The sequence below is a fragment of the Oryzias latipes genome, chromosome 20, assembly GCF_002234675.1.
Source record: "Oryzias latipes chromosome 20, ASM223467v1".
Classification (NCBI taxonomy): domain Eukaryota; kingdom Metazoa; phylum Chordata; class Actinopteri; order Beloniformes; family Adrianichthyidae; genus Oryzias; species Oryzias latipes.
In genome coordinates, this window is record NC_019878.2 from 15,370,157 (window position 1) to 15,386,696 (window position 16,540).

General features: G+C 38.4%; 1 protein-coding gene across 5 annotated transcripts in view; it reads right to left on the reverse strand.

Annotated features, from left to right (window-relative positions):
- sema5a (semaphorin 5A) overlaps window positions 1-16,540 on the reverse strand; it is a 142,135-nt gene that overhangs the window by 24,452 nt on the left and 101,143 nt on the right. For all 5 annotated transcript variants that reach the window (XR_002292683.1, XM_020712736.1, XM_011488866.2 and 2 more), the window contains exons 15-16: window positions 14,110-14,257; window positions 308-533 (exon numbers count right to left, since the gene is read on the reverse strand). Coding sequence is in view for 4 of the 5 variants with exons in the window: in XM_020712736.1 (XP_020568395.1) it covers window positions 308-533; window positions 14,110-14,257 (374 nt within the window). In the remaining variant the exon portion in view is untranslated. The remainder of the gene's footprint in view (window positions 1-307; window positions 534-14,109; window positions 14,258-16,540) is intronic.

The following is a 16,540-nucleotide window of genomic DNA, read 5'->3' on the forward strand; positions in this document are numbered from 1 at the left end:
ACATTTACAGCATTGGATTCTCATGAGACATTGCCGACTGCCACTGTTCTGCCTCCACTCAAGCAAGCGGGAGAAAAAAAAAAGTTAAAGTCGATATGAACTTGTGCATGAGAATTAGTTCTGTTTCTCCAATCGGCTTTACGGATTGGAAGTTCATTAATGAATGAAAAAAATAATCTTCTGATAGAATCTAAAGGATCAGACAGGAAAGTCAAGAGAGGTTTGAATTCGAGCTACTTTAACTTTTTCCGGATACGGAGACAGAAAGTTTAATATCCAGAATAGAGGCTGACATCAGTGCACTCACCATCAGTGGAGCAGCCAGTGGATCCATCACTGGAGCAGTAACGCATCTCGATCCTCTGTCGACCCACTTCCAGCATGCTCGGGTCCGGGATGCGGGCTTTGCACGTGTAGCGGAAGCGTTGCTCGTAGTGGCCGCCATTGTCAGAGATATTGACGGGTGTCCAGGGTGTCCATGGCGTGGTCTTTTTGACATCGGGGCATGGCAGGGTGTTGCAAGACTGATACTCCTACAGGATGACATAAATCAAGGAATCATTTCATGTTTATTTTCAAATTCGAAACAGAGCAAGACCAGTAATAGACCAGAAAGTCTCATCAGTACGAGACCTAAATCAGCATGACAGGGATTTCTAATACAATTTGAACCCAAAACAGTAATATAAAAAAAAACGTTTTGCTTTATTTTCACTAAGCACCAAGTCTTGCATTTTTAAGTTTTCAGTGCTGCACATTGCTGCTGGCCTATTCATAATGTTTCTTGGACACTCAAAAAATTAAACTCTGACCTAAACCCACAGAGGCCGTTGCATTAGCTGACTTTGCATGAAAAAGGGCATAAATACAAACCAGAAAAATGATGATGGAAGCATTTAACTTAGCTGTCCCTCTTTTTGACGGAAACCAAGTTTAATAACTGTGTTAATATGTGCGGTAGGAATCATGTTTTTGGAAAATCTACTTTTTGTGGAAAAGCTTAATTTGCGATTTTCATGAGGAACTAGTGCTACTCGAGAAATCCATCCAGAAAATGCCTGGCAGTGACCTCCACCATCCCACAAAAACACCCCTTCTTTATTCTTGCTTCTGTCTTTTGAAAGGTGAATGTTATGCTTCAATCACACCGGCCTCTGAAACCCGCGTTCAAGTGACCAGTTTCAATGAAAAGTCTACGTAAACACACCTTCCGTGCTTCTGCGTTCACAATTATTGTGTTCATGCATCACTACTGTGGTTTTTAAAGTCATTTTCAGGCTCTACATAACATTGAACAGATATTGAAATGTAAACCAGTTAAACTTTGACCAACCAGGGACTCCAATTTGATAGTGATGTATGGGTAGCGTCATTTTCAATTCACAGAAGTGCCAATCGTGAAATGGGAATTAACAATTGTGTTTTGTGCCCAGCTGGAATTCTATGAAACCAAGTCTTTTATATATCAGAATAGAGCTGTTTTAAAATACAAAGGGCTGGAGGAAGATTCACAAGATTTGCACCGCTTTGACATTTCGCACCAAGCCTCCTCCAACTGTGACGGGAAGCGACAGTCAAGTGAGGATTCCATATGCTAAAAGCATCACATGCCTGGTGTGTACGTATCAAATAGTTCCTTGTCATGCTGATTTAACCTTGATAAAAACGATTTTGCACAGGTATGCCTGTCAGCAGATTTCTCCAATAAGCAGGTTTGCTTCAGAAACTCGGTTACTTAAGTATAAGTGCATTTATTGAAGAAAAAAAAGGCAACATTTAAAAGAAAGAGGCAACGAAATTGGTAACTGTGACTACTTTTCCTACCAGCTTCAAGTAGATTTGCGAGCCCGGCAGTAAAAATGAGTAACACAGCTCTGAGGCTCCACTATTATAAGTCGTGAAGCCTATTCTGGAGTTAAGCTAGTATATATATTAACTCACATTCACTCAGCCAATATCCCACTTCTTCTATGGATTATATGATAAAGGATCATAATACGTGGGTAAATGGAAGTCTAACACCTTCAATGTTAGGTTTCAAAAAGCCAAACTCGTCTTCAGTAAATGACACAGCTAAAAGGAAGATGGCAGACACTTTCTTTACCGCTTGTTTTTTTTCTCCTAAACGCTGCATAGAATTTGAGCGCCTGCCAGACCTTGACGAAATAAGATAAAAGTTCCCCTCGGCACATTCATCAGCCTGTCACATGGGATAGTGGGACAGGTCAGCTGAGGAGAGCTGCCATACACATTATGCACTAATTTTCGACATCGTTTCCCATGTTTTTTCTCCCCTACTTTGCATCTATCTTTATGATTCGTTTGCCCTGTTATAACACCCCATAGCTGGCCTCGCATTTGGCTGCTTTTACTATCTGTAACAGTTTTGTCTGTCTGCTTTCTGTCTCCTCCTCTTCTACCTGGGGTACCAAGGTTAAAAACGGGGAGAGGATTTAGATTCTGTTAGGACCCCCTTGATGAATGAGGGAGTGTCACCTCCTTCCTGCTTCCTGACTCTACCTCCATCTAGAGCAGTAATCATCCCAAATCATTAATATTTAACACTGTCTGGCATCACAGACCAGCACATAGTCTATGATTATCAGTCAATACTAAAAAGAAAAAAAAAACTTTTTAGGTTTTCCTGTTATCTCCAAGTGTCAAAAAGCAACACATGGCAGGAACCAGGCAAAAAAAAGGGCAAATGATCTGTGGGTGTTTGTTGTGTGAGTTGTTGATGGTGGCCAAATACAGTAAATATTTAATGAAGCTTGTCTGGTAAGCGTTTCTCCCTCCACTCTCTGAGGATTAGCATTGATGCAGAGGGCTGAGGAGATAATTACTGGGTTTAAAGCTAAACCTCATTCATGGTCTCTGAAGGAATTCACATCAACTATGGCTCAAGCATGCGCAGCTTACAAGGTGATAAGCATTTACTGTGTGATGCTCTGTAATAAAAACATCCCTGTGACATAAACCGACTACGATACTGCCTTTATTTGCATGTCCAGGTTTTATCTTAACTAGAGGCCTTAACTCTTAAAACGAACGGCCTCGTGTAAAAGCCCAATCAAAGCTGTAGATCCTTGACTTAGGAGCTGAATCTCAGCATTAGTTCCCAGGATAAATTAGACCAATCTTGAGGTGATTAAAGAGATTACTTATTTTTGTCAAGTTTCTTCAGTTCTTTAAAATAAATGAAAAAAACCCTATGGAATCAAGCAGTCCAACATCGTACTTTAAGATTAAGAGTTTGAATAATAAAAGCATCACATGTTAAAGAGTACATCTGTGGATAAATTATTTGGGAAAGTTTCCACACATCTGCGAAATAAAGTTAAAGAAGATAAAACAGGTCATTTCAATTCAAGCCTCTGCAGTTATTAAAAAAAAACCCAAAACCTTTGGATTTAGCTGAAGCTCTGCTGGGCTTTTGATATGTTTTCATTTTTTTTATTCACCAGTTTCTTCCACTCAGACAAATGTCAATTTCTTGCAGCATCCTGTCCATTACTTTCCATTAAAGATGGTTTTACTTCATTGACAGTTTCACTTCAGTCAAAAGATCTTATACAATTTGTAAATAGTTAAAAAATAAAATAAAAATATCCTTCTGTGTTTTTGCCTTATTTACTATGTCTCCTAATGCTTGACCACCTTAGTTAAAATTATGGAATCTTCTGCGATTTTTAATCTTAAGTCTTTTTTTTCCCCATCTGCTGTGATTTATATAAAGTATACCTTGAGGTGCAGATAACTTTAGGTCTATGTGACATATGAACATAAATAAATACAAACAAAATAAATAAATAAAAATATACACATATTAACTGCTTATATTTGACATTGTAGGTTTGAAAATCTTCCCTCTCAGAAGAAATTCCCAAGGTTAGCTGTACATGTATTGAGATTTTTAGAAATGTAGCTTTTTAAATGAAACATTTAAAGGTTTGGGTTAGCTACCTAAAATACAAAAGTGTTGGGAGTAACTTGGGCATTAGGGGGTTTGGCAGACATTTAATTCAATAAAAGAACTGAAAAATAAACTTGAACCTAAATATAACCAGAAAAGAGTACTCTGGAAAAAAAGGAAAAAAACAAAACAAAAATAAACCTGAAAAACGACAGAAGCAAAGACAACAGGATCAAAATGAGACATACCAAAACCTGAACTCTTAAAAAGACTGAGGGACGATTAACTAACAGACATCAGCTGTGATGATTAAAAATTAAAACCTGGTGTGAAAATGGAGGAGGCATAGGAACAAGAACCACACCACCAAACATAAGCTGGGCCTAAAACAGGACTCACAAAAAAAGAAAAAAAGACACACAAATAAATAAATAAAAAAGTACATCCATACATTCATAAATAAATAAAGCAAAATGAACAAAACAAGGAATTTGTAGAAAGCTTTTGATACAGAATTAAAACATTTACAAAAATGTTCTCCTTTAATATTTTATTTACCGTACTTTAGACAAAAACAAGCGGTAAGAGGTGAACTTCCTCTCTGACCTGATGCTTTATTCAACCCATCGGAAAGATCAGCATATATATATATATATATATATATATATATATGGTTTCATATCGCCGAGTCTTGACTGCAGCGGTGGTGCGGCGCGACGCGGACTATTTGTTACGTAACAAATAGTTCGCTTTTTGTGAGAAAAGCGATCTAAATTGGAAAAAATACAAGAATTAAGGAATAAAAACTGGTTACTATTTATTTCTTTTGTAAGTGACCATGGTATAAGCGAGTTAATGGCCTTCGAAGTATGCATTATAACTTCTTAACGCACTTCGCAAAAGCAACCGTCCTCCGCTTGAACCTCCGTTCAGGCTTCCACGACGTGCGTTAAAAGTGATAACGCATACTTCGTCGGCCATTAACCCTTACGTACGGCATAGTATGTAAAGAAAGCCACAACAGAAATAACTGTGGACTGACAGACTCTTCTATTTTTTTTTTACTTTTTTTGTCCTAAAAGTATCCCTGTAGTACTTTTATCTCACCACTTAGGGTACATTAATGCATGTATTTAAGATTGTTTATTAATGTCCTGGCAAGGCCGATTAAAAAAAAAATATTTACACCATTTCCATTCATTATTTCAAACATGTATACGTTAGTCCTTGACTCTGGACATGTTCTCTTACATTCATATTTTAAATTAATCCTGGCATCAAGCAGCATTCATAATGCCAGGATGTAGGTCTGCTGGTGTTATCCTTCATTACCTTCTGTACCCCTTTACGTCTATAAGAAAGTAAAAGCTATGGACTCCTGCGTCAATATTATTTCAGATCCTAATGTTAAAGGGTGCCAGAAACTTTATTGTTTTAGACTGCAGTGAAACCCGTCAGTATTATATTAGCTCGACAATAAAGAGCATCATCCTAATGCTTTAGTGTTTCTAACAGTGCTTCAAATACAGCAGGAGGAGGAGGAAAAATAAAACCAGAAAAACCCATAAACACATAAATAACTTCATATACCAGTGCAGTGAGCAGGTCATACCAAGCATTCATTTGATGCTAATCCTTGTAGCTTGTAAATAAACTGATGTTTGAAGGAATGCTCTGTGGTCTAAAAGTGCCAAGCAGATAAATTGAAAATATAACACCGACAAAAACTAGAATATACTTCCTTTTTTTTCTTCTCTCTTCTTGTTTTATTCCACTCCGCCTCGTTCACATCTGAATTTCAGAGTAATTAGGCAAAAGCAAAAACATTGTGGAAAGCAGTTGACTGTGACAGGTGGAAAACAAAACTGGCTTCAATTAGTTAGCTGATTTTGACTCGCACTTGCACCCCTCCGCTGTGCGCTACGGGAAAATGGAAAGCAGCCATTTGACGCAGTGAAGCACCTTTAACGGGCAGCTGCTCAGACACCGGCGGCTCTGTAATGGATTTTTGGCTGAAGCTCTGGAAAGCTTCGAGAACGCTTGATATCATCTTTGCCGCCTCACAAAACAACAAGCAGCTTGGACGACCAAAATACGAGTGGTGGCTGCGCATTCTGTTTGTATGTACGAATACAAACTTCAGTATAAGTGAAAATGTTGGACTTTAGGCTGCCACCTGCTCCTCTGTGTGCATGATAATATAATTATAATATATTCACGCATGGCTGAATTATGGATTCAGGCAGCACTGGTCTCATTCTGTCTTCAATCCACAAAACTTTCTACTTATTTGTTTGGGTGTCATAAACTGTGGAAAATACAAGTTAGGATAAAAAAAAAGTAGGAACAACAAGCACAAAAAAAGTCTGTTCCCTCAGGCTATCTCCATTTTTACAAGGAATAATGTATGAATGGGGAGTAGAAAAGGAAATAAATCAAATGTATTTACCTCTATATGTATGAGTGTTTGGACAAAAATGGCCTCTGTGGTGGCTGACCAGCTAAGAGAGGTGAATAATAAGAAGCTGCAGCTCCTGAGCCCCCAACCATCGTTACACCTATTATACCTCTTATTATACTGGAAGGGGTGAGAACATGCAAGAAAGGAAAAACGTTATTTATACTCCAGCAGTCTGAAATTCGCTGGTCAAGATGTGTGAGATCCAGCAACCTCCTCCTTTATCTGTTAGGGGGTGTAACGGTTCATCGATTTCTATTCCTACATTTCAACCAGATCGATCTGTCTGAGTCAGTAAGTTATCAATCAAATCAAATCAAATCAACCTATACCAATAAAAAATATCAAAATGAAATAAATCGACTATGCCATTTGAATTGGGGCACAGGAGGTTTATTTTACTAAATCCTAAAAAGAATCAAAATCTTGTTTACTTGTTTCTTCATACATTTAATTATCACCTGATTATTTTGTAAGAAATACATGGAATCTGGAAAACTTCACCTGCACTATTCAGAACTCAGGTATTTAGTCACACTGGTTGATTTTTTGGCTAAAATGTCCTGGATTGCTTTTAGATCTGTGAATCAGATTGTTCAAAATGAACCAATATCGATTATGAATTGTATCTTCAACCAAAGATTACGATATAAATCGAATTGTTGTTCAAATGAATTGTTACACCCCCATTATCTATGATGGTCAAACCCACAAATGGAGGCCGGGGTTCTTCTTGTCTCAGTGACACATCAGTTCAATTATTGGCGCTGACCAAACACGCTTTGTCAAACGCCGGTTCTTCCATCTCCTTGCGCCTCTGCATCGGTCCCACTTCCTAATGAAGCCTGTTGCTGGCCAAGAGCAGGTTTCACACCGGTGCACACGCAGTGACTAATGCTGAACAATACAAAAAAACACAAGTGGCTTCCGCACATCAGACTGCCAGCACAAATATCAAGTCTTCTACTTTCTTTTCACGTCCTAGCGGCACCACTGAACTCCTCACAGGTAAAAAGAAGAGCGCTCAGTTTCATTAAGCTGCTCATGGATCGCCAGCTCCGCGTGGCCTAAATCTGACTTTTCAGCTCAGAGATGAAGGTTCAGCTGAGCAGAATAGTTTCTTTTGATCCTTGGATACTGGAGATATTTGATGTACTTTACTGTACACAGTAGCACCAAAGGGAGATTTTACATTTAAACCCAGTAGCAGAGTTCTTTCATCTAATAGAACTAAAAATTAAAGAGGATCCTGATATGTCATTTGCAGTGATATTTTGAAGATATAGCTAAAACGTTCAGCTAACACACATGGACAGCTATGACTCGGAGTGATGGTTTAAAAAACACTTTTAAACTTACATAATATTTGACTTAATCTATTATTTTCTAAGAGATAAAATCTCACATTCGAAACCTTTGAGAAATTTAAAGGCCCACTTTTATAAAAATCACGTTTTTGGTGTTTTTAACATATTCTAGCTGCATTTTTCTGATGATGGAGGACCTTTATGAAGAAAACTAAGCTTAAAATGGCTTTTCTGAGTATTTCTTTGTTTAAACTGTTGAGAACTAGGTACAAGTGAAACAATGCTGTGTTCTGTAGAAAATACACTGGGCAGGTCACAAGCTGCCTGCTCCGCTTTAATCTGATGCATACACTTGTAGAAGACTGGATACATATAAGTCTTAGTTTTCCTCGTCTGAGCTGGCATCTGGCTAAAACTGCCTGGTTAGGTCAGACATTCCCTGCCATTTTTGATACATTAGTAATGTTAGGTTGTAGTGTGATGGGCTGTAAGCCAGTGAGAGTGCATGTAAACAAAGAGCTCTCAGCAACTTTGAGGGGAAGGGGAGGTGGGGTTGCTCCAGCCACAACTCAGGGGAATTTCTAATGAACTACTGCCACTCTGTAGAAACTATGTCCTAGAAAATGACTCTTAAAAAAATTTTTCTTTGGCTAAAAAGGACATAACCATCATTGAAAGACCACTGGAAAAGCTTAGAAAATCAATCACAAGATGACTGGAGTAGGTCTTTTAGGATGCAACCACAAATTTCAATATCTGGTTGGACCCACTGAATCTTTCCAGAAACAAAATGAGTCAGTCTTTCCCATGTTCTGAAAGATTCAGAATTTATCAACCAAATAAAGGTGTAATTTCACCTAGATACAAGAAAATAGGAGCTTTTTTTCAATAGAAGAGGAAGCTGCACTTCTGGTTGAAGTCTTTCCTCTTTAAAAGTTATACATAAATCTTAAAGTCATATACAAAACAACAAGTTATGTGACAAATCTGTGTTTTATTAATAGTGATCCAGTTTAATAAAGTAGTCTGATTGATTTTGGTTTAGAATCAGCCCATTTTGTTAGAATTTTACACACCTAGTTCCTTATTTTTTTATCCCTTCACTTCCACCAACCAGAAATCCTTCAGGTCCACAAATTGTATCCCTTACACTGGTCGCCTAGGCATGGTATGGGATGCTAAATCCCTTCCCTCTTTAAAAATTAAGTGCTTCTGAGAAAGGCAGCATAGAAATTCAACTGTTTAACACACACACCCAACAAGTTTTACCATGGAAATGCAGAAAAACAGCTCTCTAACACATAGTTTACATGAAATTTTGATAAAACTGCGGCAATGTAGAAACACAGATTTCTCATGAAACACATTAGACTCAATGCACCTTTAAAAGTGTGGAAGGTTGGAGCTGAGAATTGGTTTTGACTGGCACATCAATGCAATATTAAAGTCAAACTTTCGAAAGAGAATCGAACAAAAACCTGTAAGCTTAAGTTTTTTTTTTTAAGTAAAACTAAGAAATGGGAGGTTATAAAATCACAAAAAAATATGAGTCATACTACATCTTTATGGGAATGCTAAAAAGCTACCACTTGTGTATTTTGGTTTAAGCAATTTAATTCTTTCATTGGAAAGGACCATACCTTGGATTAAGATGTTCAGTTCAAATGTTCCCGTTTATTTCTCTCCCATGCACTTATTTGCGTTTAAGATTTCTTTCTTATTTTTTCGACTTAAAGTCATTTTTGATGAAAAGTTTTCAGGGTCAGTAATCTAAGTCAACTCTTTTCCTTTCCACTTTTTAATAATAATCTTCAGTCCAGAATACAAAGAAATAAGTAAGAACCCACTGCTTCTGAGTTAGAAAAAGGAAATAGTTGAGGCAACCTTGAGATAACCTGAATGCATCTAATCATTTAAGGTAGTCCAACAAATCACAATCTTCAAATGCCAAAGCGTCTCAGTCATCAGACTAGAAAAGACAGGGTCAAGTTCCCAATGTGAACTACAAGGTTGAACTGCTTAGACATACAGTTTTATTTGTTTGATCAGATACCACTTTATAGGAAGTACCTCAAAAAAGGAAGAGAAGATGCAAAAGGAAGAAACGTAGAACTTTGTAGACACCAGAATAGTAATAGTAAGGACGTGCAATCTTTAGGGTAAACAAAAAGACTACAGAGTTTCTTCACCCCTGATCTCCACAGATCCAGTCCAATTAGTCCATTATGGCCCTTTTTACTTTTTATTTTGCATTTTTTTTTGTAAATATGATCACATAAAAAAAAATAATAATAATTACAAGAAAAGAAGGAAAATGTTGAGCTCAGCATCAGTAGTGCAACCATCCGAAGCCTTTTGTTATCCTTTTGTAAGAGTTTATACAATTTTCGGAGGTGGGACGATTTCTATACTAAGATTTTTTTAATAAAGTAGTTAAAATGGTTTAGAAAATTATTTTTTATGCGTTTGTTTAATATGTCTTTTTCTGTATTCCACTTCAAACTTTATTTTATTGGGTGGGTTCTACTGTTGTTTTTTTATTTTGCAGCCAAGAAAGTGAAACATGTGTGTTTTTCTTAAGAATGTAAGCAGAGTTGTTTTTTCTTGTTTTTTATTTTATTTTTATAATTACGACGGAGTTTTAGGGGCCACCAAAAATAAATAAATAAATATAATAAAAAGTAAAATTACGAAATTTTAAGTCGTAAATTTAAGAGAAAAAACTCGTAAATTTACGAGATTAGAGTGGAAGTGAGCATACAGAGCAGCAGGTGAACGCCGCGCAGCACGCAGCAGAGCAGAGCAGAGCAGACCCACTAAACTTAGTTGAACAGGTAAGCTGAATGTTTATTGATAATGTTCCAAATTTTTGGTAGTTCATTTGTATGATTTATGATTTATTAATGTTTTATTTATTGATGTTTGGATCTCTGCAGCCCTTTGATGAAGAAATCGGCATCCCTGCAGGTGTCCACTTGAATCCTTTCTTTCTCCACCAAAGACAAGATCTCCATGTCTGTGTAATGGTAAATAGCGTATACTTATATAGCGCCTTTCTTCCTACAAGGACAAAGTGCTTTACAGTCACAGACCCATTCACCCAGTCACACACACATTCATACACTGGTGGCGCCTCCGCTGCCAAACACAGGCGCCCGCCTACCACCAGAGGGAAGGTGGGGTTCAGTGTCTTGCCCAAGACTTCGACTCATAGGCGTGCAAGGCGAGAATCGAACCTGAAATCTTACGATCACCGCCCTACCGCTGCACCACGGCCACCCCAATGCTTCTGTCTGAGGAGGTTCAGTTTTTTGAGCTTAATGTTTTATGTTGAAACGGGACGTTTCATCTGGAGGAGGTGGCGTATGTAACACTGTTTACTTGTGCATTGGTGTTCGGATGACAGGTTCATGACGCAGGGTGACAAATGAACTTCAGGGTGTTTGAATGAAAAGGAAAAAAAAAGGCTGCAGCGGTCCTCTACACCCAAACGTTACTGACACCGGACCGCGGAAAGCCGGCTCCACTGAAAATAATCTGATTTTGAGTCGCCAAGAGGTTCCGAATCTGTTTGTTTTTTCAACCTATCCAGAAATAAAGCTTCACAAAAGGCTCCACATATTTCATCATCAAGTTAGGCTCAGATAAACGGAAAACTTTGGTGTTTTTTCCCCGTTAATCTATGACTTTCTTTCTCGTAAATTTAGGACTTAAAAGCCTCATTTAAAAAAAAAATTTTTTTTTTAAAACTGGCTCTAAAACTCCGTCGTACATTAATAGCATGATCAAAGAACAAGAGAAAAGTCTCCACTTGAACTTTTTTCAAAAATATCCTCCCTGAAAGATTTAGCCAAAAAAAGGGGAATGGGTCAGAAGTCAAGCTGCAGAAGAAGGAAATTTAAGAGCATCAAATAGGCCGCTTAGTATTTTACACACAAGTATTTTAGAGGTGAGGCTTTAGCCCACTCTACCTCCTGTGGCTCTGAACAGAGCTGTGAAGGCAAGCTTTAGCAGAAAGCCATGCTACTGTAATCCTTTGGTATTTTGACCAAAGTGTATGGCAGGCATTTCATTGAGATTTAGGAAAATTGCATCACCTTGGAAAATGAAAGGATTATACTTCTCCTTTGAGGCCGTTTCATGCAAATGAATCTGTTAAGAGATTTTCCTCCTTTCTAATTAGGCGTGTAGCAGCATTTTGTTTTCATGGAGGCCTGGCTGCATATCGAGGGGTGTCACCTTTGTTTTGAAAGACTGAAATCCCTGCAGACTTGTCTTAGGCTGCACCATAGATGGCTGTGATGTGAGCTCCTGTGGAGGATGTATAAGCAGCTGATTTACAGCACGCTGAGAGCGCATCCGCCGTGTTACAGAGGAGTTTCTCTTCTGCCAACTTTTCAGAAAAGCTTAAAAAAAAAGTTAAGAAAAGTTAGTTTGTACAGTTCTCCACTTGACATCTTTTTTTCTCCTTAAAAACACAGAGCAGATGCCAGCTCATTTCTGTTCATTAGTGCTTGGAGTTGACCACAGGTGGCTGAGATGGTATCAATCTATGAAGGTAAACAAGGATGCACAAATGAACCAATCACATTGTTGTCTGAGACGTTCACTGTCTTTCTGTTTTCAGATCTCAGTAGGATATCTTGTCGAAAAAAATTAGCTGTGATGATGAGTTGCATTCTGTGTGTGTGTGAAACATGCACACGTCAGGTACAAGAAAATAAGACAAATGGCAAGCAGACGTTAACTTTATTCTCTTTTTGGGTGGCTTAAATTATTAAATTACATTTTTTGTTTATAATATTTTTCAGTATTAATGATTTTTCCAAACTATAAATATAATGTTTGTTTTATTTGGACTCACTGGCCTTAATTCTTTACCTGTTTAAGTGCTTTAAAGTGATTACAGTACATCAGCAGCTGCTCCATTTAGCACCTCATCAGACTCTTACATGAAAGCTAGCAAATGTCTCACTGATCAGCGCAAATGTGCAGCTATGAAGCGAGTTAACCAAGCTGTCCAAATAAAAGTCCTCTCTGGCAAAGAGGTACTTGTGAAGTCTGCGCGCAATTACAGCTCTGCTGGCTCAGACAGACCCAATTAAGTGCATATCACAATGTTCCTAGAGAAGGAGTTCATGAGAAAACAAAACAGAGAAAAAAAAGATAAGTGAAAGTTCGGTACCAAAAAAAACATACAGAACCTTTTGATGAAGTGGACAGCAGGAGTGTTGAGTTAACTTGAGACCCTTTTAACTGGCCTTTCCTGATGACCTGGCTCCAGAATGTGCCATATGACCTTCTCTGCCACTAATAAAAACCAGCTTTAATGGCTCCAGCTAACAGGACACGGGCGCCTCTTCACGCTGAAGATACATCAAACGTGTCAACAGTCCGAGAGGGGATTTCCTTTTTGGGAGCGGCAGAGAAAAGACGACGGGATTCCCTCTTTTTTTCCCGGCGCTCATATCCTTTTTTTTAACAAAGTTGCTAAAAAAGAACACGGCAAGATGCCAGAGTGATGCAGCAAAGAAGCTGCTGATGCTTCAACTGTGTAAGATGAAGATTTCTGATAAATGCAGCACATGACCAGCCCTGTTTAGTGAGGATTTAGTTTGGATTTGATAGTGACGGGCTCCATTATCAACGGCCTGTCTGCTCACCTGTGGGTTCTGCAGGGAAAATAAAATTATTTGATGTACAAATTTATGGAATGAATCCTAAATTTACTTATACGTCCACTTTTAGTTCAGATAAATGCATTAACTAAATATTTATATATCATTCAGCAACACCTCTTTGAAAAAACCATGACAAAATCATATTTTGCTTTTAAAAGAAATATTTTTACACCAAAGTGGTTAGATTTCAGCCTAATCCCTTATAAAAACAAAGAAAAATCTCCACTCAGAACTCGGAAGAAGATCCACAAAAAGACAAAAATACACTTCAAGGATCCCATACATCCAGAAGGCCCTGACCCATATTCTTTAATCCAATTCCAAGCGGGACGTGAGAAGCTATCCTAATCATTCTCTCTCAGTCTTACCCGGACTGTGGACGAGGGAGCGAATGTGTGTATGAAAATAGCAGCAGAAATAACACACAAGTGTCACAGCGCTCTATCATCAAGCCTTGTATTCCAACACTCGCTTGCATCAGCTGTGCTTTATTGCATAAAATAAGGCTATTCAACGCAGACTGATGACTTCACCACGTGCCCGTAAGTGTGTGTGGGGCATTAAATAGGTCTTGGTAATAACTCTAAAGCTCGTGCATAAATATAGCCAGGGGATTTGGTCATGTTAGATGTTCCAATTTCATCACCAGTGAGTGATCATCACACCAGGTGGTTTCAGAGGAGTTCCTCAGTATTGAATAGCCAGAAAGTACGACGGATGATGGATGAGGCAGCTTCATGCGTGACATACCTGACCACAGCCTGGGCAGTCGTTGCCATTCTCACAGGTTCTGCGTCGTGACTGGATGCCTCCCCCACAAGGAACATTGCAGCGATCCCACGCCGACCAGGCTGACCAGTAAACGTGCGGTGGGCAGGGCAGGTGTTCGTTACAGTACCTGTGTGGAGAAGGGGAAAATGCCCACAGAGTGAGTATGGGACTTGATTTCAGCAGGCACAGTGACTCAGAGACTGGCTAAATAGAAAACTGAAAATGTGTCTAAAGGTAAACCAAAAGGGAAAAGTCTTTGAAGAGTTCATGTTTGAGTCTTGAATTCTAAATAGCCATTGTCCCATTATGGCTAAACACACATTTCCCCCCTTACAATCACTCTTGACCATCAAGTTTAAATGTTCTCTTCCTTGTCCTACTACATTAGATATGTGAAGTGATCCATGATTCCTCACCTTCACCTCCACCTTTAAGTCTTCTTCATAGAAACCAATGTAAACTCTGGAAAGAATCCATCTCCTCAAAAGCATTCTTATGCTGTAGTCACACCGCATGTGATCCGCATGGCATATTTGCATCCGCCACCTATCTTTAAACACACGGCTACTTTGCTGCTGGATGTTTGACCAAAATTGTGTTCATAAGTCTGACACTACTGCCGTGTGTGGGAGGAGTTACTGTTAAAGTTTTTTAGCCTCACTGCAACATGGGAGCATTGCCTGTATATCTGTAGATCTCACATACAATGGAAGACATGGATGATGTGGAGAGAGAGATCAGGTTAATTTATTTTGAAGAGCTCTACAAAAGATTCAGTAATCACTTCTCCATGTCTGGGTTCAGGAGATCATTCACAGATTCTCCCAGTACGGTGAGCTGCGTCTCAATGACGGCCACTTTTAGCGATACTACATCAAACCAGTTTGATGACTTGCTGTCCTGCATTAGTCTGAGGAGGGGAAAAAATTGTGGACCTTTTTGTTGTTACAATACAAATAAAGAAATATGTATCATTAAGTTCAAGAGAACGATCAGATTCTCCTCCTTGCTGGTTTTGGATTCCACTTGCTGATAAAATCGAAAATGCTGAGTTGCTGATTAGTTGACCTAATGTGAATCCTTTAGCAAAGTTCAGACATTTGAGGCCATGTTACAAATAATTGGCGCTCTGCCGGCAGACTGCTGTGCCGCACCTAATGTTCAAATTGCACTGCAGGACCTCTGATTGTGTTGTACATTGATTTAATATTGAAACTGCCGCACAAATTGTGTTTGGTGTGAACAGAATACTCTGTATTTTTCCTTCTCAAGTTGTAAATAAATAAGCCAGCAATTCATGTCCACTTGGTTTTCGATGCAAGACAAATACCAAACCAAAATAGTTAAAAGACTGGAGAATGTGAAAGCACCCTAGAATCCTCAGAAAATAGTGTGGGGGGATGCTGAGATGAACATACATACTAAGCACTGGACCTTTTTATATGGAATAGTAAATCTAATTCAATAAAAAGGTTAAAATATTTTTAATGTGGTTTAGAAGCAGTTTTGTGCAAGTTTCTGCTAAAAAAAATATGGTTTAAAAGTGGGTAGAAAATGGCTAGCCAGCAGCCCGGTGGACAGCACTGAGTCCTCACTTCAGCCAATGTGGGCAAACACAGGTAGAGCCACCATGAAAAGTGCGGACAAACCTATTTGAGGTCCACATTTTCTGCCCACTTTTAAACCATATGGGGCCCACTTGGCCTTGCTCTCTAAGGCATCAATATAATTTTATTATGGTTTCACAGCCTTGATGTTGAACTCAGGTTCTCAAAGGTTTGCTATCACCAACCAGCATAAATAATAAAAAAAAGTAATGAAATTTGATTTAAAGAAAAAGGAAAAAAACACATCAGTTTAGAAACAGATTGGAAAATGAGATAAATAAATAAAAATGAATTTTAACCACATCAAAATTCTTTCTATGTGGTAAAAGAAAAAACATTTTCTGATTGTGTTTGTGCCCCACTTGTTTGTGGAGATTACTGTTGTCAAAACTAAACCAGCACTGTTGGTATTTGTTTGTCTCCCTCCTGGAGTCTCAACAATCTCTTTTATAACAGAGTATTGGTGTAATTCTATTATTTATGAGATTTGCGTGATTGTATGCCATGAGGATATTTGAGACTTCATAACCTGAGAGACTAACTCCAATAAACACAAAAACAAGCATAAAAATAACCCTGACAAGTAAAAACAACTGTTTGGTAGATTATTTCTGTTATAATGTGGCTTCTTTGCAGAAAAAAAGCTGGACTGGAAAGCCCCAGTTGACGGGCCTTTTAAGTGGAGCCACGTTTGCAAGGAGCATGGATTCAGATGAGCAACAAATCTAAAAATGGGGGGGTTGCTCCCATGGAAAATGTCACAACTGTTACTCAGCTGTGAACCACGTCAATGTGGAGTTTAG